At 41.0% G+C, this 26,111-nt stretch overlaps 1 protein-coding gene across 5 annotated transcripts in view; it reads right to left on the reverse strand.

The window, feature by feature from the left end:
* Positions 1 to 2,885: 2,885 nt before the first annotated feature.
* Positions 2,886 to 26,111, reverse strand: part of LCLAT1 (lysocardiolipin acyltransferase 1) — a 192,104-nt gene continuing 168,878 nt past the window's right edge. For all 5 annotated transcript variants that reach the window (XM_060169063.1, XM_060169062.1, XM_060169065.1 and 2 more), the window contains one exon: positions 2,886 to 7,063. In XM_060169063.1, coding sequence (XP_060025046.1) covers positions 6,561 to 7,063 — 503 coding nt within the window. In that variant the 3' untranslated portion in view covers positions 2,886 to 6,560. The remainder of the gene's footprint in view (positions 7,064 to 26,111) is intronic.

Raw genomic sequence — 26,111 nt, forward strand, 5'->3', positions numbered from 1 at the left:
ATCACCACGACAGGAGGACATTTCAAGCTAGACTGATGAGGAAACAGTTCAGAGAAAAAGGGGGATTTGACAGAATTTGGGCTGTGAAGGAAGCACCTTTATGAGCAAAGGTGGGAAAGAGCAGGGGGCACGTGAGTTTTAGGCAGCCAGTTGCCTTGGGGTGAAAAGGTCCACACCCGGGGCCAATCCTGGGCCCAAGGATAGGGTGGATTGGGAAGAACTGGGATAGGTCGAGTCTGGGCTGCCTGACATCAGCAGAAAGCCACTGGGGGTGGTGAGACGCAGGGTTCCATGATTAAACTGGGGTTGTGGGGAGATCACCTGGGTCCCGTGGATAGAGATTGGCGTCAATCTACTGGAGCCGGGAGAACTGGTAGGTAGTGCTGACTTGCCAGGTCTAATGCAGTAGGAAGGAGCTGCCCCTGAGGAGGAAGGCGCAGGTGGGGGTGACAGCTTGACCGTCAGGGCAGGTGAGGGAGGGGTGAGTGGCACTGAGATTCTGTGCCTGCAGTGCTGGAAGGAGCAGGACTGCATCAGCCAACAGGGAGAGACATGACAGCTACAGGATTTGTGCTTCAACAGATTTGCCACGGGAAGAAAAATGTCATCCATACTGTCTTGCTTAAGTCGGGTGATCTGAGTAGAGGTAATGATTAAAGTATTCAGATGGACCAATTGTTGATGAGGTTGTCTGTGTACAGCTCTGGAGAACCTTGGATTCCCAAATATCCCCTGGTGTTGATGGGAGGAGGCGGCCAAGCTCCTTTGTTTCTCACTGTGCAGGGTCAGGGACTCTCTCTGCAAGCTGTGCTGATTTGCTCCCGGCTCCACTGGGCGGTTTGGGAAGTTTCATAGTCGAGGTGGACATCTGGCCACCCAGCGTCATTTTATCCTGTTCTCAACAGCAGCCCTCTGAAAGTTCATCCCTCCCCAGCACTTGGTCCCTGTGGTCCAGGGGAACAAACGCCAGCCCTGGCTCCAGGGGGTGGTGAGTAACCCAGGGACGCAAGCCACCTAGTTATTTCCAGGCGAGTAAGTGGTTTAGGAATGAGCATTGCAACCCACTTTAGGATTTGTGTTAAGCCACTGGGGAAGCAGTCTCCCTGGCTGTTTCCCACCGGATTTGAAACTGAGAGGATGTAGGGCTGAAGTGACTGCAGGCCTCAAGTCACCGTGTGGATCCTGGGAATCAAGTCAACACAGCCAGGAAAGCGCAAGGTGTCTTTTAGGTATTTACTTTAAAAACATTTTGGCATGAAGAGTGCATTGTATGAGTGTAGGTTAGACTCTGTGACATCCTGGGGCTTACTAGCTGGCATTTGAAGTACCTCGTTGAAAACCCACTCTTCGCAGGGAGCTGCTGAAGCCCTTTACATAGTTTATCAGTGAAATGAGTGATGTGGAAGCACATGGGTGACTAGAAAGACTATGCTCTCCTCTCCCCTTTGCCTGAACAGAATATAGAAATCCCACCAGCCCCATGGCCCAGTCCTGGAAACCCATTCTTCTGGTCCCTCACACCCCCTTCCCAGAGAATGACATTGGGGGCTCCCCTCAGAGTGGATCTTTCAAGCAAATGCTTGTTGGAGAACCCGAAGACAGAATGGGGCACTGCAGAGCTTAGGTTCTGTAGGGGAGGAAAATCATTTTCCCTCTGCCCTTCTGAGTTCTTGGCTCCAGTAATATTAGCCAGATTAACAAGAGAACAGTCAAAACTTTATTAGCATGTATCCCTCATGTATTCATGAAGATACCCAGGGAAAAATGAGTAACTCTTTGAGGTGGCTTAGAATCCAGGCCTGAAATACCATCTTTTTTTTTTTTTTTTTTTTTTTTTTTTTGCAGTACGCGGGCCTCTCACTGTTGGGGCCTCTCCCGTTGCGGAGCACAGGCTCCGGACGTGCAGGCTCGGCGGCCATGGCTCACGGGCCCAGCCGCTCTGCGGCATGTAGGATCTTCCCGGACCGGGGCACAAACCTGTGTCCCCTGCATCGGCAGGCGGACTCTCAACCACTGCGCCACCTGGGAAGCCCCTGAAATACCATCTTAATGGAAAAGGGGAGGAAGAAAGTAGCCATCTTAGGGGATAGTGAATGTTTTTTAGGAAAGATGAATGGACCCTTGGAATAGATGGGGGGTGGGTATGGCCTTTTGTGGCAAAGTGTGTGGGTGTGAAGGCTCCTTTCCGGTGACAAGAGTCAATCCCCTCTGGCTGATGAAACTCCCAGGGAGGGGATTTATGGCAGTTGAGTTCCTTTTGGAGGATCTGTCTTCAGGCAGAAAAGGAGAGTTCAGAGACAGCCCTTCCCTGCATTTGCTGTTTCTCAAGTGCCTACAGCTGACAATAATCAATATTCCAAAGTGGTATATTTGGGGTGGCATGTCCTGAACTCCTACACTCATATTCTGGGGCAGCATATCCTGCTACCCTTAGGTCCCATGATTTTTGTGCATGTCTGTTTGCTAAGTGTATTTTCATGCATTTGTCAAGCTTTGGTCCACGAATTGCCTTCCTAGTCCTGTATTCCCTGACAGTGGGGGAGGGGTGTGCATAGAGCCCTGTTTACCTCTTACAGCTAGTGGTGTGGATATTTCCCATGAGACCCCCTCCCTTGTGGAACGACCACACTGCCCTCAGGCCGAACTGAGATGGGGGAAAACCAAGTTCTGATGACATTCACTGAACCGTGAATTCAGCTGCGGCCCCTGGACTTTTTCAGTGATGAAGGTGGTATATTCCCTTTTTGCTTTGGCATTATGTTTTAAACATCTGTGAAAGAAGAGTCCTAACTGGTCAGCTCTTCCTCAATACCACATGTTATAATACAATAACAATATAGCCTCCAGTCATTCCTGCAAAAAAACAGAAACCCAACACACGTGTAAACTATTGAATTCACTCCACTTTATTCTGGGATGTATACTACAGAGAACACAACTCACAAAGATACCAGCGGACATAAAAAACTAAGGCCGTTCTGTGAGTTATTTTTAAAACGTAGTGTTTTTGCACATGATCTTTTAAAAAATGAATTACCTAAACCAAGATTCTCTTCTGAAATAAGAATTTAAGGTCAGCACAAGACAACTTTAGGGCCATGTCTAATCTGAAGCTTATCATGTGACAAGAGCATTTCTGCAACATAAACAATAGCCCTGAGGCAACCGCTACCTCCACATAAAGCTCTCTTTCCCAGATGTCCTCACAAGGTAGTATTGACCACAGTGACCAGTGTTTTAGAAACCATTTTTCTCCCAGTGAATAGCAGAAAGAGACTTTTACCTAAGAGACACATTGCAGAATTCTTGGAACAAGAGAAAGAAAGGGACCCGTAACTAAGGCACTGAAAGCACATTATTTATATAAAGAAATGTAAACAATTTAATACCAACAGGCTCCCTCCATTAGTCTCCGTTATACAAGTGCACGAGGGCAGTGTGGTCAGGCCGAGCTTGAAGCCCGAGTGAGATGGGAACGTCTCCCCTCCCGGTGAGTTCAGTCGGCTGCTGATGGATGAGGTCTGACGTGGGGCTATGGACGTAACTAATTTCAAAGTGACTCAAGTGGAAGCTGGGATTTCTCCCCGTCTGTGTTTTAGTAGCCTAACAAACAAGGATTTTATTAAGAACTTTAAATTACGGGCTCTGACATTTATTTTTCTTTTAGTCTTTTACCATGTTCTTCTACTGAATTTTACAGTGACTTTGGCTTGTTTCATCAGAGGCCTGGTGGGAAAACTTGTGACCTAATCAGTGCCCTTCCTTGTAGGTTCCTATTTTAAGTATAATGGTTCATGTCCCATGTAAACCACACTTGCTTTATTTAAGTCTTGTCTGAATGGTAAAGATGTAACAAATGGACATACAGCACTGTAAACATTTCTAACTCCACTGAGTCTCCTCTGGATGGACTGGTGAGAGTCCAGATGCTGCCAGACAGGCGGCTGCTGAGTCCAGAGCCAGACTGGGAGGTGGGAAGGGGTCACAGCTGAGGCCAAGCACAGTACTGTAACTGCATTAACCTCTACCTGACCTATCAATTTTAGAGTCCAAATCATGGACAGTGTATTTCTTTAAATAAGAGAAGAAAAAGTTGTGTAGGAAAACACAAATGATTTCAATTTTAAAAGAAGCCTTATTGCAAACTAAACAAACAAAAAAAACCACACCAGAGACCAAAAAAGGCAACATTTTTCTTTTTGAAGTTATTTCTAATTCTTAGAAGTACAATGTCTCAGTTTCAGTGCTTATGAATTCAGGGTACTAAAAAAGAGTTTGCATTTTATCTTAAACATGTTTTTTACGATCAAAAGAAAACATGTTTTAAAAAGGAAGAGTTCCCCTTTTACAGGTTTCATGGGGTTCTAGAGGACTCGCCATTAAAGTCAGACCCTTGAGCAGTTGGAGGAAGGGCAGCCCGGCTACATTACAAACACCTGTGGAGTAGAAAACTCAGCGTTTCTCTCTGACCCAGGACAAATGCAATCCTGATTGTTAAACTATTTCTTATTTCCAAATATAACCAGAAGTCTGAGAGAGACCTAAATTAGAAACCTCTTTTATTAAAGGGGGGGAAAAAAAGGTTAAAAAAATAACCACCTTAGAAACCAAGGAAGCTGGGTCTGGAGCAGATATGCATAATAACTAATTAGTAGCCCCGGCAACTAATTAGTAGCCCCGGCAGGATTAAAAACAGCCTTGGGAGAGTAGTTAAATACAGGTTGGGCTCTGTAGCAGAGGCACTAGTTAGTTCTCTTTCAGTGAAGATGGTGCCAACATGAGTGCTGTGGTGGCTTTCTGAAAGAAGAGTCTGCTGGGTAAGTGTAGCTCACAGCGTGCTTGCCTGTCACAGCGATGCCGGTTTCCACTGTCGGCGGAAATCACCGTCCAGCACGAAGGAGATGTAATTAAGGAGAAGGCACTCGTGCCAAGAGTACACAAAGCTAGAAACAGTGTTTGAAGCTGGTTCAAGGCAGGAATACGCGGACAGGTTTTTTAACAGTAAAGACTTTTTTTGCGGGCCTCACACTGTTGTGGCCTCTCCCGTTGCGGAGCACAGGCTCCGGACGCGCAGGCTCAGCGGCCATGGCTCACAGGCCCAGCCGCTCCTCGGCATGTGGGGTCTTCCCAGACCGGGGCATGAACCCATGTCCCCTGCATTGGCGGTGGACTGTCAACCACTGCGCCACCAGGGAAGCCCAGTAAAGACTTTCAATTGCCCCATATTTTCTGCTGCTCTGACCGGCATTCCCATTAGGACCAAAAAAAAACGTAGCTGCAGGGCCCCAGCGGAGTGGAAACAATGACCACACATTTCTTTTTTGCCTCAGAAGGAGATTGGTGCTGTTGACTTGCTGAATTTTCCATTGACTCCAAATAACAGGAATATTTAGGTGAACAATTGGTAAAATGTGGGTTTTACTAATGAGAGAGGAAACCTGGGACTAAAAAAGAGAGATCCCTCACTATCATTAAAAAAGGATTCACTTTTGTGTGACCATTTTGGTTTTAAGAATAAAACTTGTCAAGGCTACAAGGATTGAATAATTTAGGTTAAACCATTACAGCCCTGTCTGCAAGTGCTGCTGTTGATTTAGTGGCAGAAGTTAAGACACCCATGCACACGTAGAAAATACAATAACCTTCCTTTTTGTGGCAGGTTTTAAAGAAATATTTCAACCAAGACACAACTTCAAGTGTTTCTGATGGCAATAAGAGAACGTCCTCCTACGTTTTCCTTTAAAAGGTAAGTGACTTGATGTATACCGTTTATGATGCAGAAAAGCTACACCTGCTAACAAGCTGTAAAGAAACCGGCACTAAACAAGGTTACACAGAAGTGAAGAACTAAACTGTATGAATTCCTGGTTTTAAAAATTCAAACTAAGGTTTCTGAGTGGAGAGCCTGTGGTTGCTCCCTGAGACTTGTCCAGCTCTTATTTTCCACGTGAGAAAAGGGCACCGGTGGTCTTGTGACGTCTAGGTCAGTGCACGGCTAAATGCCAAGATTTCATGAGTAATGAAGGGCTTCCTATTAAAATGTTTGTTCAGCTTAAGGACAAGGAGTTTCTGTTTTCTGGTCTTGAGGAAGGATGCAAGGGTTTGACTGGCATAGAAAGGAGTGCGGGGACAGGGCCGAGAGGGAGCCAGGAGGAAGGGCCCTCACCTCCACCGTCAGGTACCAGCACTTGATCTGGGCCAGTGCCCAGGAGCCCCAGATCTGCCTCCTGTCTGGGGAGTTTGTTAGGAAGCAGGATTGGGCCTCTAAGAAGATCTGTGTGTACCTTGTCTGCTAACAGCCTGATGATTGTTTACTAATACTCTGGCCCAAGTTATTTCACAGCGATCGCTCCCTGCTACACAGTGTTGAAATTACATTCAGAGATTTAAAAAAAAATCGTGTGTGTAGCAATATTTTCCCACAAAACTAAGTGCAAAATATCTTTAACAAATAATGACGATAGTAAGAAATATTTGACATAGTCATGCAAAAAAGCATCTCGGTTTACAAAAGCTTATCCAAAATACCCCTAGGCTTTTACACTGTGAACCTTACGATCTTACTCCTTTTTCTCTGCATTTAAATGTGGCTGTTTGTGTAAAAGACGGTAACATGCAAGTTCGATGATCTCCAGTCCACCAAATATTCTCTCCTGCAGCACGAAGATGACAATGATGATTATAAAATACCACCGAACGAGGCTGTACAGATAGACGAGCAGGCACACGGCAGGGCCGAACAGGGTCCAGTACAGTATGGAGAGCAATTTGACCACACGGACCCTGAGCTCAGACTTGCAAGGTGGAATGACAGTCTGCCCCGTAAAGTAAAAGTTCTTCTGCCCTTGATAGAAGGAGCGCAGCCTCTCCTCCTTCTCTTCCCACCGCTTGCGGCACCAGAGCTGGAGGTCCTCCTTGGATGTTGGGAGGGTGTCCACTGGGTATCGGTGGACGTGGAAGTGGATCTCCTTAGGAAAGTCCCCAAGGAGGAGGTGCCTCTCTGTCTGGGGAATGTTGTGAGGGTATGCCACCGTGATGTCATGGACGGCATCCAGGTTCTTACCTAGGTTTTGGAAAAGATAAAAATACAGATGGAGTAAAGATCAATTCAGACAGCAATGCTGATTCACAAAACCAGGACCAAGTGAACCAAGATGAACAAACAAGGGCTGTAAATACTCGTGTTCCTATGCTGTTGGGTCAGCATTTACCAGTCATTTTTAGTTTGTTATCTGCTTGCTAATTACCACAAAGACCTTTAGAAAGAAATTACCTTCATCTGTAGAAACGGTAATCTGCCATTGTAGAACTAAACGAATAAGCACATTAAGTTAGATTTGAGACAGGAATTAGAGCACAGACAGCTCTTTTACACCAGCAGGACTCACTGTTTTGAGACCTCCTATCAATAATAAATACACCCTCACTCCAAATAAAAAACTTGCTCACCATTAACCCAATATTATCACGAAAGCTACTGGAATGAAAGAATCAGACTTGATGAAGTGGTCAGACATGCATGAAAACTTCCATATGATTTTTTTATTTCTAGAAACATCAATGTGAAGTCTGAATAAGACCCTGACCCAGTGCAGCACCATCCTTAGAAATCTCATGATTTAGTTACTTTGGGGTTAAGTGTTGTCGGCAAAGTCATATGCCAGATGCTGGAGATAGAGAAGTGAATAAAATACGGTCCCTAACCTCACTGCAGAGCTCACAGCAGAATCAGGGGGACGGCAAGTGCAGTGCCCTAACAGGGGCCTGTGGAAATGGGGAGGGAGCTGGGGAAGCAGGAGAGCGATGGCAGGGTGAGCCTCCCAGCAGAGAACACTGGGGAGCTGAGGGCACTAAACACAGGCTGGAGGCATTCGGTTAAGGCCTCATTGTCAAACTTGAGAATTGGAACTCAAGTCTGTAGGTGACAGAGAAGCACCTTAAATGGTGGAGAACCACTTAAGGATTTTAAATAGAAAAGCGGCCAGAATTTGTTTCATTTTATCAGGGATTAGCTTGGGGGCAGTAATAAGAATAGTCTGGAGAGGACCAGGGGCAAGAGAGGTCGGAAAAGTAATTTGATTGGTCATTACAAGGCAAGAGATGAAGAGGAGGTAGGGACTAAAGTAAGTGACATGTCCAAAAAAATCACAAGGAAGAACTGACCTGACAGAATGCTCAACTGGAGAGGGTGGAATGAGCCCGAGGTTTGTTTCTGCTCCGGGTTCTTGAACGGACTGCGGTGGGGGGGTGGCAGTTTTGAGATTAAAAATGTGAGCGGAGTTGGATCTTTAAGGAATCAAGAGGATCCCCTATGGAACCCTGTAACGAGGCCCAGGGAGGTTAAGATTTCTGCCCAAGGGCACACAGCATGTTGAGGCATAGTCTCTGAACGTTGCTTTCTTCCATATCAACTTATCTGCAGTGAGAGACTTTTGATGTGAAATTTGCAATCACAGAACCATATGAGGTACGCGAAATTAATCTGTGGTGGCGGAAATCAGAACAGTAGTTGCCTGTGGGGGAGGGAACTGATTGGAAGGGAGCATGAGGTAATTTTCAGGGGGGCAGGGACTATATCTTGGGGGGCAGGACTATTCTATATCTTGATTAGGGTGTGGATTACATCAAATGGTACATTTAAGATCTGTGCATTTCACTCTATTCAAATTTTACCTCAATATTAAGAACAGTAAAGATATGAAGCAACTTCCCCACCTTAGCTCACCATGTTTACCCTTACTACTGAACCATTACTGAACCTCTATAAATATATACTGTCCCTCTCCTCTACTCTGTGATTTACCTTAGAGAAAGGACCAGGTTTCAATCTGGTTTCATAACTGTGTTATAAAATACTCAGCCCTTAATAAGAGCTATGTCATAAAAAAATGAGAATACCTATATCAACAAGGTTTAGGTTCAAAACCAGAGGGACAGTCCTTTAGGGACCCTGTGCACTGTTGACATGGGAGTAGAGGAGGCAGTGCAAGGCTGGTAGAGGCAACTCCACTGCACTTGCGTCTGAAGTCCTAGAAGAGAGACTGGGCCCAAGCCATTCAGCTCCAGAGGAGGGAACTTGGTCCTGTGGTTAGAAGCCACAGGGAAAAGCTTTTTCACAGCTGTCAAGAGGTGATGTGTTCACCATCTGAGAAAAGACTGGTTGACCATGGCCTGGTGTGCTGTAGCAGGAATTTACATGCTAGAAGGTGGGCCATCTGATCAAGCATCCAAAGACCAACTCTTTCACTGCTACACTGAGTGTGATATATCCACTAAGAAGGTAATATAATGTGTCTTACCTATTAACTCACCTGCATTAAAAACTGAGCAGCCTTTTGTCAATTTAGCATCAATCACGACTACCCTGCTCCATCACAGATGAAACTTTTCCTTGACAAGTGAGTTTGATATTTTAGTGCTCCCTCCACCTGCAGACCTCAGAGCCTGTTTCTTTATGCCCACCAACCAGAGACACAATCCTTGTTCTAGCTGTCTTACCTCCACTTCATCTACCCTTTCCCCACTGTCTCTCTCAATGAGGGAAAAGACATGTCTTCACCTCTTGTCACATGTTATGCCACCTGGCTTCTGATTCAGAACTGAGTTCACATTTACTTTCAAAACTCCTCTGTGAGAGGGCGGACAGCAGAAGCAAGAAGAACTACAATTCTGCAGCCTGTGGAAGGAAAACCACATTCACAGAAAGATAGACACAATGAAAAGGCAGAGTACTTTGTACCAGATGAAGGAACAAGACAAAACCCCAGAAAAACAACCAAATGAAGTAGAGATAGGCAACATTCCAGGAAAATAATTCAGAATAATGATAGTGAAGATGATCCAGGACCTTGGAAAAAGAATGATCCAGGACCTTGGAGGCAAAGATTGAGAAGATGCAAGAAATGTTTAACAAAGACCTAGAAGAATTAAAGAACAAACAAACAGAGATGAACAATACAGTAACTGAAATGAAAAATACACTAGAAGGAATCAATAGCAGAATAACTGAGGCAGAAGAATGGATAAGTGACCCAGAAGACAGAATGGTGGAATTCACTGCTGTGGAACAGAATAAAGAAAAAAGAATGAAAAGAAGTGAAGACAGCCTAAGAGACCTCTGGGACAACATTAAACACAACCTTCGCATTAGAGGGGTCACAGAAGGAGAAGAAAAAGAGAAAGGGCCTGAGAAAATATTTGAAGAGATTATAGTTGAAAACTTCCCTAATGTGGGAAATGAAATAGCCACAGTCCAGGAAGCACAGAGAGTCCCATACAGGATAAATCCAAGGAGAAACATGCCAAGACACATATTAATCAAACTATCAAAAATTAAATACAAAGAAAAAATATTAAAAGCAGCAAGGGAAAAACAACAAATAACACACAAGGGAATCCCCATAAGGTTAACAGCTGATTTCTCAGCAGAAACCCTACAAGCCAAAAGGGAGTGGCACGACATATTTAAAGTGATGAAAGGGAAGAACCTACAACCAAGATTACTCCACCTGGCAAGGATCTCATTCAGATTTAATGGAGAAATCAAAAACTTTACAGACAAGAAAAAGCTAAGAGAATTCAGCACCACCAAACCAGGTCTACAACAAATGCTAAAGGAACTTCTCTAAGTGGGAAACACAAGAGAAGAAAAGGACCTACAAAAAAGAACCCATAACAATTAAGAAAATGGTAATAGGAACATACATGTCGATAACTACCTTAAACGTGAATGGATTAAATGCTCCAACCAAAAGACACAGGCTCGCTGAATGGATACAAAAACAAGACCCATATATATGCTGTCTATAAGAGACCCACTTCAGACTTAGGGACACAAACAGACTGAAAGTGAGGGGATGGAAAAAGATATTCCATGCAAATGGAAATCAAAAGGAAGCTGGAGTAGCAATGCACATATCAGATAAAATAGACCTTAAAATAAAGAATGTTATATGAAACAAGGAAGGACACTACATAATGATCAAGGGATCAATCCAAGGAGAAGATATAACAATTATAAATACATTTGCACCCAACAAAGGAGCACCTCAATACATAAGGCAACTGCTAACAGCTATAAAAGAGGAAATCGACTAACACAATAATAGTGGGGGACTTTAACACCTCACTTACACCAATGGACAGATCATCCAAACAGAAAATTAATAAGGAAACACAAACTTTAAATGGCACAATAGGCCAGATAGATTTAATTGATATTTATAGGACATTCCATCCAAAAACAGCAGATCACGCTTTCTTCTCAAGTGCACACAGAATATTCTCCAGGATAGATCACATCTTGAGTCACAAATCAAGCCTCAGTAAATTTAAGAATTAAAATCATATCAAGCATCTTTTCTGACCACAATGCTATGAGATTAGAAATCAGTTACAAGGAAAAAAACATAAAATACACAAACACATGGAGGCTGAACAATACGTTACTAAGTAACCAAGAGATCACTGAAGAAATCAAAGAGGAAATCAAAAAAAACCTAGAGACAAATTACAACGAAAACACGATGATCCAAAACCTATGGGATACAGCAAAAGCAGTTCTAAGAGGGAAGTTTATAGCAATACAAGCCGACCTCAAGAAACAAGAAAAATCTCAAATGATCCAACCTTACACCTAAAGGAACCAGAGAAAGAAGAACAAACAAAACCCAAAGTTAGTAGAAGGAAAGAAATAATAAAGATCAGAGCAGAAATAAATTAAACAGAAACGAAGGAAATAATAGCAAAGATCAATAAAACTAAAAGCTGGTTCTTTGAGAAGATAAACAAAATTGATAAACCTTTAGCCAGACCCATGAAGAAAAAGAGGGAGAGGACTCAATAGAATTTGAAACGAAAAAGGAGACGTTACAACAGACACTGCAGAAATAAAAAGCATCCTAAGAGACTACTACAAGCAACTCTATGCCAATAAAATGGACAACCTGGAAGAAATGGACAAATTCTTAGAAAGGTATATCCTTCCAAGACTGAACCAGGAAGAAATAGAAAATATGAACAGACCAATCAGAAGCACTGAAATTGAAACTGATTAAAAATCCTCCAACAAACAAAAGTCCAGGACCAGATAGCTTCACAGGCGAATTCTGTCAAACATTTAGAGAAGAGGTAACACCCATCCTTCTCAAACTCTTATAAAAAACTGCAGAGGAAGGAACACTCCCAAACGCATTCTATGAGGCCACCATCACCCTGATACCAAAACCAGACAAAGATACTACAAAAAAGGAAAATTACAGACCAATATCACTGATGAATATAGACGCAAAAATCCTCAACAAAATACTAGCAAACAGAATCCAACAACACATTAAAAATATCATACACTATGATCAAGTGGGATTTATCCCAGGGATGCAAGGATTCTTCAATATACGCAGATCAATCAATGTGATACACCATATTAACAAAGTGAAGAATAAAAACCATATGATCAACTCAATAGATGGAGAAAAAGCTTTTGACAAAATTCAACACCCATTTATGATAAAAACTCTCCAGAGAGTGGGCAGAGAGGGAACCTATCTCAACATAATAAAGGCCATATACGACAAACCCACAACAAACATCATTCTCAATGGTGAAAAACTGAAAGCACTTCCTCCAAGATCAGGAACAAGACAAGAATGTCCACTCTTGCCACTATTATTCAACATAGTTTTGGAAGTCCAAGCCATGGCAATCAGAGAAGAAAAAGAAATAAAGGGAATACAAATTGGAAAAGAAGAAGTAAAACTGTCACTGTTTACAGATGACATGATTCTCTACACAGAGAATCCTAAAGATGCCACCAGTAAACTACTAATCACTGAATTTGGTAAAGTTGCAGGATACAAAATTCACAGAAATCTCTTGCATTCCTCTTCACTAACAACGAAAGATCAGACAGAGAAATCAAGGAAACAGTCCCATTTACCACTGCAACAAACAGAATAAAATAACTAGGAATAAACCTTCCTAAGGAGGAAAAGACACGGATGACAGAAATCAAAGATGACACAAACAGATGGAGAGATATATCACGTTCTTGGATTGGAAGAATCAATATTGTGAAAAGGTCTATACTACCCAAAGCAATCTACAGATTCAGTGCAATCCCTATCAAATTACCAGTGGCATGTTTTTAAAGAACTAGAACAAAAAATCTTAAAATTTGTATGGAGACACAAAAGACCCCTGAATAGCCAAATCAGTCTTGAGCAGGAAGAATCAGACTCCCTGACTTCAGACTATACTACAAAGCTACAGCAATCAAGATAATATGGTATTGGCACAATAACAGAAATATAAATCAGTGGAACAGGATAGAAAGCCCAGAGATAAACCCACACACCTATGGTCACCTAATCTATGACAAAGGAGGCAAGGATATACAATGGAGAAAAGACAGTCTCTTCAATAAGTGGTGCTGGGAAAACTGGACAGCTACATGTAAAAGAATGAAATTAGAACACTCCCTAACACCATACACAAAAATAAACTCAAAATGGATTAGAGATCTAAATGTAAGACCGGACACTATAAGACTCTTAGAGGAAAACATAGGAAGAACACTCTTTGACATAAATCACAGTAAGATCTTTTTTGATCCACCTCCTCAAGTAATGGAAATAAAAACAGAAATAAACAAATGGGACCTAATGAAACTTCAAAGCTTTTGCAAAGCCAAGGAAACTACAAACAAGGTGAAAAGACAACCCTCAGAATGGGAGAAAATATCTGTAAACAAATCAATGGACAAAGGATTAATCTCCAAAATATACAAGCAGCTCATGCAGCTCAATGTTAAAAAAAAAAAACCTAATCCAAAAATGGGCAGAAGACTTAAATAGACATTTCTCCAAAGAAGACATACAGATGGCCAAGAAGCACATGAAAAGCTGCTCAACATCACTATTAGAGAAATGAAAATCAAAACTACAGTGAGGTATCATCTCACACCAGTTAAAATGGGCATCATCAGAAAATCTACAAACAACAAATGCTGGAGAGGGTGTGGAGAAAAGGGAACCCTCCTGCACTGTTGGTGGGAATGTAAACTGATACAGCCACTATGGAGAAGAGTATGGAGGTTCCTTAAAAAACTAAAAATAGAATTACCATATGACCCAACAATCCCACTACTGGGCATATACCCAGAGAAAATCATAATTCAAAAAGACACATGCACCCCAGTGTTCATTGCAGCACTATTTACAATAGCCAGGTCATGGAAGCAACCTAAATGCCCATCGTCAGATGAATGGATAAAGAAGATGTGGTACATATATACAATGGAATATTACTCAGCCATAAAAAGGAATGAAACTGGGTCATTTGGAGAGCCGTGGATGGACCTGAGACTGTCATACAGAGTGAAGTAAGTCAGAAAGAGAAAAACAAATATCGTATATTAATGCATATATGTGGAATGTAGAAAAATGGTACAGATGAACTGGTTTGTAGGGCAGAAATAGAAACACAGATAGAGAACACGTATGGACACCAAGGGGAGAAAGCGGTGGGGTGGTGGTGGTGGTGGTGGGATGAATTGGGAGATTGGGATTGACATGTATACACGGATGTGTATAAAATGGATGACTAATAAGAACCTGCTGTATAAAAAAATAAAGTAAAATTCAAAACAAAAAAGTATCAGCCATAGAGATGATAAAAAACAACAAAAAACCCCAACAACTCCTCTGCAGTCAGCATTTCTGCCTCCGCCTTCTGCCCAGCCCTTCTCCTCAGTCAGGGTTACAGGCCCATCAGCCTCAGTGGTCCACAGCCTGGAACTCTCTCCTTCCCCACGCAAACCCCACCATCTTACCATCTTGCTACTCAGTCACTCTACACCAGTTCCCGCAGCTCACCTGTCCCAGCCTTCTCCTCTAGGCGGTTCTTAATGCTTATCAAGCAAATACAGCCATGTATCATTACAAACTGGTAGCAAAGTGGTATATATTCTACTAGTAAGAAGCTAAACTGCCCCTTTCTGCATTCTTCTTGACAACCTGTAGGGTAGCGGTGTATGTCTACATGCACACGTGTCTGTTCAATATAGAAATGGCAAGTTTTGAGACAGATGGTACCACTGACAGAAATGTTTTGTGAAAAAATTCTAGATTCCCTGCAGTACAGAGCATGAGGGCTGTGAAAGCAGACTGCCTGGGTTCAAATCCTAGCTCTGCCTCTTAGTAAATGAATGAATGAATCTCTCTGTGACTTACTTAGTTCCTGTATCTAAAAACCACCTCCCAGGGCTGTTGCAAGGGTAAATAATATATGTAAAAAGACAAAACGAGATCTGATACATAGTAAGCGCTACCGCATCATAATGTTAGCATGTTAGGCTCTAACCTAACTTCAGCTTCTGTTAGTCCACAGATGCCGGCATGGTTAGTGGGGGAAATACTGCATTCAAGTATCTTCTTTATACCACTATCCAGGGCACTCCTCTCTTGGGCCCTGAAGATGCCAATTATGGACCTCATGTCTTCTACTCAAGGCATATATTCAAATTATTATTTCACAAAATGGCCAAGAACATTGCTCTGCCTCAAATATTTCAGGTTCTTTCCCTGAAATATTTTATCTCAATTTTCTTCAAAGACCAGCTCAAATTCTAAGGGTTCTAAGCAGAGTTTTCTTTACATATTCAGGCCAAGTGGTCTTGCCCTCTATGAGTGCTTAAGGCATATGTGCTGATGTGCTCTTCTGGGCACTTACCTGCCATCCTGCACTACAGTACTATAAGCTCACAGGAACCCACAGTGTCCCAGGGAAACATAAAAATCTAAGGGGCAGGACCGTGTCTTTGCCTCTTTAGAACCTTAGTACCTGACATAATGTCCTGCACTTACAGAGGTTCCAGAAATGCTTATTTAACCCATATCTATAGACCACCTATCTTCTCATCTAAAAATAGGGAGGGAATTATAATTCCTTCTGCATGAGGCTCTTATAACAATTTTGTGAACTAATGTACACAAGGCTCTTTGCATGGGACTGGCACATGGAAGTTCTTAAATGTGAGCATGTGCTACAACTTCTATATTCAGTTAATGAGACTGACCTGCTCTAGTGGATTTTTTTCAACTTGGTTCTGTGAATTCTTGGTTCTGAAAGAATTACAGCCATCTTCGGTGGGGCTGTTGGGTGTTACCTTACAGAAAGGCAGTGTTCCCAAAGTTTCTAATAAGCTGCTTGCTTGGAATTTAGAGCTCTGGAATGATGGACTTCAACATAATTAAAACACTATCTGTATTATAAACAAGAGCAACATCGTAACATTAGAAGCTAAAAAAGACAGTAAGGCGAAAAAGTGAGAACTGGGAAGAAGGAGAAGAAAAGACAGGTTGTATCTTTTCACTCCTTTCCTGGAGCTGGGTCTTCAAGCATCACAGACTCAGAAAGGCATTAGGGCCAGAGCAAGAGAGGCGGAAATGGAGAGAGGCTTTTATACCTGGCAGTGTCTTGACAATTTTTAAACTTTATAGTTAGTAAATGTCTCCAGACAGCACAAAGCCACATACAACTCTTGACTGCTGAGAAAAGAGCTTACTTTTCAAACCATCGTATCAAGATCTCTTGGCCCTGGGGCCTCTAGCCCAGGGGAACCCTTACTACCAGACAAGTTAGCTTCCTCCCAGAAGGTAGCAGGCCAGGGGTTGGCAGGCTTGCAGAACTTGGTTCATACGTAAGTGACAATAATGAAATGGATACTCAGAAGTTGAGATGTGCCTCTATTTCATTTACCAATTTATAATAGCTAAAATAATGCATAATGGATTAAGAAAAGATAAGTTCCTGCAATTACAAAGGAGTTAAACTATCTTTAAATTTTCTGGTATGAAAACAACAGACTTTTCAGTATGCAAATCAACTTGGGTACGTGATTATTAGTAGAGCCCTACTCACCAGGAATGGAGGAGGGCCAAGTCTTTACACATTTGTATGTTTAAAATGAAAGAACGGAGTGAAGAAATCCCCATTTGCCCAGATTCAATTATATAGTTCAGTGGCAGAATAATAGAAATGTAAGCTTTTTTGTTTCTTTTTAATCCAAAGTGATCTTTAATGGAGCTGATAACAATTGAAATGTCTTTTCTTTCCCCTTCCATAATCAAATGTATGCAGAATATACAAAAATATAGTTTGTATATCATTTTAATGCCTGCTTTAAAAAAAATTACAAATAAGTTTATTTTCTATTAGAGCTAGATCCATAAATCTGACTACATGTATTAGGTATTTTTTTTTTTTTTTTTTTTTTTGCGGTATGCAGGCCTCTCACTGTTGTGGCCTCTCCCGTTGCGGAGCACAGGCTCCAGATGCGCAGGCCCAGCGGCCATGGCTCACGGGCCCAGCCGCTCCGCGGCATGTGGGATCCTCCCGGACCGGGGCACGGACCCGTGTCCCCTGCATCGGCAGGCGGACTCTCAACCACTGTGCCACCAGGGAAGCCCTATTAGATAGTTTTTGATAAAGCAGCTTGAGATCTAAGATGTATGTGTGTTAAAAGAAAATGCTGAAGCCGCTGGTTTTGTGCACTATTTTTCAGATTAATTAAAAAAAACCCAATAGAATAAAAGTTGGAGTTAATAACTAAAAAGTCATTCACTGTGCCACTTTGACACTGACATGTAATAGTACATGGCTAATAATAAGCATGACAAATTGGCACTAGTCAGTACACTTTGAAGAACAGCTTTGAGTGGACAGATTTGGATATATTTAGATGAAAAATACCAATAAAGAAGACACTTTCAGTTTCAAAATAATAGGGCATGCATGAATCACCTAAAATCAACTGGTATTAAGGCTCAAACAGTACCATTTTCTTTGTTAGAGAAAACACTACTGTTTCCTACTAGGGACATTATTCATCTTTCCTTCTGTACAAGTTGGATGCATATGGAACAAAAGGTGGAGTCAGGTGGCTTCCAGCTCTGCCTCTTATCAGCTCTATGGCTTGCCAAGTTCACTAGAAGCCTCATCTGTAAATGTAGATGATAACAGTAGCGACTCTCATAGGGTTTTGTGAAGATCAGTTGGAAACAGGACTGCAGGATGCTTAGAGAAGTGCCTGGCAGGTGGTACGTGCTCAGACTCTCATTGTGATTGTTCTTCCTCCAGGTGGGAGGATCACCTACAGCACCTGAAGAGAGGTTCGGTTTAGGCTGCTACCCTTTACCTTCCTTTCTCTAGATTTCCTCTTCCTTGGGAGAGAGACAAGTCTGTTGTAGTGACACTGAGTTCTGCTGTCTAAAATGCAGTCCACTCCTCCCCCACGGTATAGAAGCAAAGCTGTTTAGGGGATTGACCTTGGCTCTAGGGGTAGGTCCCAATTCATCTCCTGATACATATTCTTCTCCATCCCTACTAACTCATTCCTTAGACATTTTGAGCTCAGCATAGATATTAAATCCTCTGAGGGTATTCAGAATTAGAAACTGATGATTTGTGCTCTAGGATCATTGGTCTCTTGTCCCATATTGTTGTTGCTGTTGTTTTTTTAATAAGTCAAAGTTAGTGCCTACTCTTTTTCTAAGAGAGAACCATCCTGCGCTTAAAAAGCAAATTTCAGCTGAAAGGTGAAACTAAAAATGGTATCCTTGTGAACAATCTTGCTTATCCAACCTGACTTCAGGTCTTACACATTAATTTTAGGGACATATATTTTCACTTCCTATCCTAAATCTATTGAACTTTTGTGTTTCCATGTGTAAACGCATGAATCTTTTCAGTTACGAATCTCTCTTCGGATGGGCATTGGTTCTCTGGATCTTCAAAACAAGTTTTATTTTCTAGGTAGAGTGGAAACCTGTTGACATTTTCCATAATTCGACAGTACTGGTGCATTATTAGAACATCAAAGGCAAGATGTGAATAACAATACAGCACTTGCTGAGGCCAGATACACACATATACACACGTGTATATAAAACATGCTCTTCGAAAAAAGATATATAAACTTTCAAAAATAAGATCATACCGTATACACTGTTTTATAACTTTGTTCATGCATTTCCCATCCATGCCATTAAAGATTTTCTAATATGTCACTTTATAGATGTATAATATCTGATTTTATATATATATTAAAAATTACTTTGTTTTCAGGTATTTAAGTTTTCACATAAACAATATTTAAATATCTATCAATATTTAAATAGATACCTTTATAATTAATGATAAGGATTTTCTAGGATAAATTCCAATAAGTTAAATTGCTGGATGAAAGAACATGAATACTTTAACAGGCTTTTTGCTACCTATGGGAAACTGACCCCTGCAAAGGTCAATTTAATAAACACGCAAGAAATGTATGGTGGTACTTTCTTTTTCACACTTTTACTAATGCTTGGGATTGCTATTTTTAGAAAGTTGCCAAAGTATGTCATTTTTGTTTTAATTTGTATGTCTTTGATTAGATAAAACAAGTTCACTGGATATACATTGGGACTATTCCTACCTGTTTTGGAAATTCAGTTAGTTGTCATCTTACGGATTTGTAAGACCTCTTTATATTGTACATGCTTTAAATCGTTTACACTAATTTTGGTCATCAGGCTACTAGTGTTTCCCTGGCCACTAGTGAGTTTATTTTGTTGGATTTGCTGCTCTGTGAATGCAGCTCCACATCCTTTATCTAGTTCCTATGGGCTGTTTCTCTCTTTCTAGTCAACTTGCAAAGCTCCTTCTTTATCATGGATTGTTAATACTCTGTATTCTTTGTTGCAAATTTCTTTTTTTTTTTGGCGGTACGCGGGCCTCTCACTGTTGTGGCCTCTTCCGTTGCGGAGCACAGGCTCTGGATGCGCAGGCCCAGCGGCCATGGCTCATGGGCCCAGCCGCTCCGCGGCATGTGGGATCCTCCCGGACCGGGACATGAACCCGTGTCCCCTGCATCGGCAGGCGGACTCTCAACCACTGCGCCACCAGGGAAGCCCTGTTGCAAATTTTTATAAATCCACTATCGCCTTTATTTATGGCATCTATCCAATACTCATGTGTGCATGCATGTGCGTGTCTATGTCTATACAAGTTCATTTCTTTTTCGGTTACAGCTTTTGGATTCCTGTTTTTGTCTTCCCTGCCCCTAGACTGTATGTATATTTTATGTTTTTCTACAAGATGAGAAACATTTTTCATTTAATTTTATAATCTAGCTTTACTTTCTTTCAAGACATTCATTTTTCTAGCATCCTTTATTAAATAACTCCTTTTCTCCCCACTGTTTTGAAATACCAACTTGGTCATAGATTACATTCTCAAATATATAGATATCCAGTCTCCCTTCTCTCTTCTGCTCCATTAATCTGTGTTTATTCCTGCTTCCCTTAGTGACTTAATATCGAATAAGGCAAGTCTGGCTGTTTTCTTTTTCACACGATATTGGGCTCCTGCTGGCGCCGATTTTGCAATATACATTTAAGAGTATTTAACTTAATTCTAACACACAAAAACACCCCCCTCTCGACTTATCCCAAAATTGCATTTGCGTGATATTTACATTATACTTTTGAAAGAACTGACACTTTTATATTGTCTTTTCAAGAAAAAAGTATGAGTTTCCATGTGCTCAAATCTTATTTTCTCTTCCAATAAGACTTCAGTTTTCTTCACATAACTTCTGTGGCTTTCTTTGAAAATTTATTCCTAAATAATTTCATAATTTTTTTCATTATGGTGAATGGAATATGTGTTCCTACTTCTGCTTTCAGGCAATCACTGCTTAGAATAGAGAAAATCAGTTGTTGTGTATTTATCTCATATGTAGCCATACTAACAAATTTTAAGTCTACTTGATTTTTTGACTGGACTCTTTTTGACTTTCTAGATTTTCTATCAGCAGCAAAAACGCAGCTTTATGTTGAATTTTCTCATCTTTATGGTCTTTTCTTAGTGCTTTCACTAGCATTTGCTTAATAATAAAAAGCATAGTTCTGACTTTAACCAAAATGTGGGTTTTAATGCTTCAGCATATGAGATACTATTGAGTTTTGGTAACAGAGTATTATATTTAAATAGTTAACTTCTGTTTTGTTCTAATTTTTATTAGGAGTGCCTTAAGTTTATCAAATCTCTTTTCAGCATGTATGGATAGGATCAAATATATATGTATTTTTTTTAAAAAAAGAAAATACCGGTCGAACATCTGTATGAACTAAAGTAGTAGCTAAATATTAAAAGGAAAAATATTAGAAATGCAAAGAGAAATTGAAAAATAATAAAATTACAGTGTAGGCTTCAGTATCTTTCATAATAGGACAACTCCAGTAGATAAAAATTAATTAAATAAAGGAATTGAAACTACTGATAAGTTTGATTTAATAGACTTATACAAACCCATATGTCCCTCAGAAATATTTTAAAAGGGGTAGGATCCCTGGAACACTTTGATGTTTGATCATTCACTTGGTGGCAAGAGGATTAAAACACATTTTATAAAAACTACATTTTATAAGTTACATTCTCACATCAAGATCCCATAAAAATAAACAACAAAATATAATAACTAAAAGTGTTCTGGGATGTTAACTCTGGGATGGAAGATGAAATCAAAAGAAACATCATGAACTACTTAAAAAAGAATGAAAAAGAGAATCAGTGGGATACAGTAAAGGCTGTACTCAATAATAAATGCTTCATTATTAAAGAGGAAAAATAGGGCTTCCCTGGTGGCGCAGTGGTTGAGAGTCTGCCTGCCGATGCAGGGGACACGGGTTCGTGCCCCGGTCCGGGAAGATCCCACATGCCGTGGAGCGGCTAGGCCCGTGAGCCATGGCCGCTGAGCCTGTGCGTCCGGAGCCTGTGCTCCGCAACGGGAGAGGCCACAACAGTGAGAGGCCCGTGTACTGCAAAAAAAAAAAAAAAAAAAAAAATTATTTCCAAGATAAATTACTTATCTTGGAAATTGGAAAAAAGACAAAGAAAAGAAAAAGAATCCAAAGGGAAAAAGGAAGAGAAAATTACTAAAGATAAAAAGCAACAATTAATGAAACAAAAGTAAGAAATAGTGAAAGAATAAACAAATGCAAAAGCTAGTTATTTGACGAGATGAATAAAATATTAAACTCTATGAAGATGATTAAGGGAAAAAGAGCATACATGTTTAAGATCACAGCAAACGAAACAGAATCACAAATATGGAAGAGATTAAAAGCATTACGAAAACGTGAATCTACACGTGATGATATACACAAACCACAGCAGGAGATCCATGTGTATATGTACTATATATTATACTTCAGATTTGCTTGGTGAAAATGTGTTCACTTCAAAAATCATAAAATATCATTATTCACTCTATTTTCAACAGAAATGCAAGCTATTGTTGCTGTGTAATAAGGACAAAGAGCACAGGTGCTAATTTTATAGGCAGCCCAACATAGCTCATGCACCTTGTCTCCTCAGCTCCCGGGATTTTAGTGCAGAATTTACAAAGCAAACATAGCAATGAATAAAATAACACAATATGCTACGAAGGGAAAGGGACAAAGAGTTCTAGTTCCAAATTGTTTTCACTCCCAGGACCTACTAAGCGTAACTGCCACTTACAATGGCGCATCTGTAGATTGTGTCATTGATGACACAGACTTATTTTGCCTGTTCTTTCAAAAATTCATACTTTGTTTTCATTACTCTTTAAAAGACAAAGATGTGCTAAAATGATGTTTACAGAAGACATTCAAAATTCAATGTAAAAAAACAAGAGCAATGACAAAATATAATTTATGTTACTGCTGGATTCAACAAATTTGTTTAGATGTTCCAAAACCCATGGACATGAATCAATACTGGATTAAAAGATTAGAAGTGTCCGCATATGCATACTCTGCTAATTTGCTGGTGTTTGAATTAAATGAGATTGGAGACAGCACATTATTATAGTCTCTGTGCTTTGAGGTTAGGATTGAAGATGACTAATGATGCACTTGGACACTGCCATGTACTGAATGCCTACTAAGTGCCAGGCATTATTAATTCAACAAGTTCTCTATGGAGCAAGTACTGGCTGTAGTACCAAAATCTGCAGGCATTTGGGGTACACTGGTGGACAAAAGGAAGATCCCTCCCTTGTGGAGTTTATCAGGACAGTTACTTTTAGATATGTAACCACCCTTGTGGTGCTATCCCTCTTTTGCAGTTGTGGAAACTGAGGCACAAGGAAGTTGTCACTTGCTGAAGATCACAGTTAGTTAGCCACTTGTGTCTAACGACTACAAAGCCTTTCCACTATGCTGCTCTACCTTCTAAGAGCTGCACATTAAGGAGTCAGACTGACCTGGTTTGTACCCAGAGTCTTATTAGCCACGTGACCTTGAACAAGTCACTTAACCTCCCTGGGCCTTAGGCTCTTTATCTGCAATCTGGGAATAGTGTTTCCCTTGGAGGGCTAGAAGAAACAAAAGGTATCTGTCAGCCAGGCTGTAAAGGCAGTCTGCTGTACTTAGTAAGGGCGTCAATTCTATGCAAATGAAAGATCTTGGTGTTTTTCAAGTTTCTTTCCATCTTGCACTGTGTTATTTTCATCTTTTAAGTATATCATGCACATATTCTGATTAACAGAGTTTTGCTATAGTTTATACAAAGTATAAATGATTAAATCTTGTATAAATTTGTTATATACTCCTGGGATAAAGCTTGATTGACTGATCCACCAAACCACAAGCTAGGCCCTACCGTCCACTACGTGGCAGCTATCTAAACCAGAGTGGAATGTCTTAGAATCTTGTAAATCTAAAAACTTTATGGTGAATGGGCTTCCCTGGTGGCGCAGTGGTTGAGAGTCCGCCTGCCGATGCAGGGGACACGGGTTTGTGCCCCGGTCCGGGAAGATCCCACATGCCGCGGAGCGGCTGGGCCCGTGAGCCATGGCCGCTGAGCCTGCGCTCTGCAACGGAAGAGGCCACAACAGTGTGAGGCCCGCGTACCGCAAAAAAACCCAAAACAAAACAATTTATGGTAATAAAAATACAGCTTAAACTAGTAAAAAGTATGCCCCCAAACCAAAGCCTAACATTACTACTTTATAGCTTTATTTTGTACGTGATTCTGCATATAACACAGAGAGAGTTCTCTGCAATTTCGTCCTTGTCTCCTTTGAGAGGGAAAGGTAATTTGGCTGAGGATGGGGTATTATTAATGGGTGCAGGGCAAGTTGCTGTCTTCAAGAGTAAGTAGAAGATAGAGTAGAAGTGAGGGTGTCTGAGTGCAGATGACAGTTTTGTCCTTCCCGTGGCCCTGGGCTCTGCATCAGGAGCCACATGAGTCAGTCTCAAGATGGCTGTCAAACTGCCTTAGGCTTGCGCCACACCTCCTGGCTAGCCTTCTCCTTGGATGACCCAAGAATTACCTTGCTTTCAGTCACTCAGAAGTCAGAATTCCCACTCAGTAAACTGACCTCAGCCTGATGGGATTGAGGATCTTACTACAACAAGGTTTTCTTCATCAACCAGGACTGAGTCAACCATGGCTGCACACCTTGTACAGTAGGGCCTTATTAATCCAAAAGACCCTCTGGTCGATGGAAGGCATGTGGGGAGATATTTCTGAGCACGATTATGTGTGTTCTGAAGGCTGTGTTTCTATTTTTTCCCTCTGCCACTATCTGCTCATACTCTGTTCCCCCAAATGACCAAATTAAATATTCTACCAGGGAACATACTTTATGGCTTCTGTACTCTTTAGTAAAAATAGTCGTAATTCATTCTTCCTTATCTTCTTACGTTGTTTTAATGAATCCTGTAAGGTAAAGTACAAAGTGCAGCAGCAGTGGTGCTAGTAAAGAAAATGGGTCAGCACAGGAAATATTCAAAACTTCCAATCAACAGTGAATTCTCAGTGCAGGTCTTCACTTCACTTCTGTGAAAGGTCCACTACTGGGAAGAGGGATAATTTAATGGGACTGTGACTTCTTTTCTACTGAAAGGATAAAGAATCAGACTGTGTGGAGCTCAACTGAAGGACAAACGTCTCAGGTTCTTCCAAGATGGAAAAGGAACAGTAGGCTCTATTCTTACAGCATTCAGAGTATCTTTTGAAGTTTAAAATAAAATAAGAAAAAGAAAATGGACTTTATGTAATTCAGAAAGATGTGTTTCAAAGAACAGAGCAGGCGTACTGATAACATCATATACCATTTTGATACTTCTGACCGAAAGAGGTTACACTTTCCTGCTTTTTCTTTTAGTACTTTCTTTTTCCTTCCTTCCTTCCTCCCTCCCCCTTTTCTTTCTCTTTTCCTTGCTTCCCTCCCTCCCTTCCTCTTTTTTTTTTTTTTACTATTTGTGGATAAAGCTCAAAGACAGACACTAACATTACACCAAACTGGAAACTAATCCAAATACTCTCAACCTTTGTAAATGATCAGAATACCATACAGGTGGCCATCTACATTTATAGACTTACTTTTTATAGTCATTTATAGACTTCTTAAATTCCTGGATTTAAAAAGTTCTGGCCTGCTGTATGTTCCAGGCAAAAAACTCATTTTCTTGCATCCTGAGGAGTCTAGAATCAACTGCTGATGCAAGAGACGGAATGTTTTATGTAACACTGTTCTGTGTATTTTATTTCTTAGACAGGATCAAAGATTCTTCTAAATATTTCCCAAACATCAACCAGAAATTCTTCAGTGCTGACAAACTTCTCAAAACAACACTCCCCAAAGCATCAATAGAGACTGGGGGGGTGGGGGTAGAGGAAGATATTAAGGTGAGTTCATTTTCTAGTAAACTTTGTCAAGTTTCATCAGAAAGCAGAGGTCAGTGCTGATGATCTAGCCCAACAGTTTAGTAAACAACTGCTACATCTGAGCCGCAGAGAGGAGGAATCAGGATGGGACCACTGCAGTAAATAAAGTATCAAAGAGCAGATGATTTCTTTGCAGATAGTCATTAGGAGATAGGGAGTAGAGAGAGAAAAGTGCTTCTATCCAGGGATCACTTCCTATGACTCGGCATAAAAAGAGTCACTTGAGTAATAACTGGACTTTGTTTAAATTCAGAAACATAAGCAGAGTTAACATCTGGATGAATAGCTACCTAACCTGAAATTTAAGCTGGCAGAATAACAATTAATTAGAGAAGTAAGTAAGTATA

Source organism: Lagenorhynchus albirostris, chromosome 13, assembly GCF_949774975.1.
Source record: "Lagenorhynchus albirostris chromosome 13, mLagAlb1.1, whole genome shotgun sequence".
Lineage (NCBI taxonomy): Eukaryota > Metazoa > Chordata > Mammalia > Artiodactyla > Delphinidae > Lagenorhynchus > Lagenorhynchus albirostris.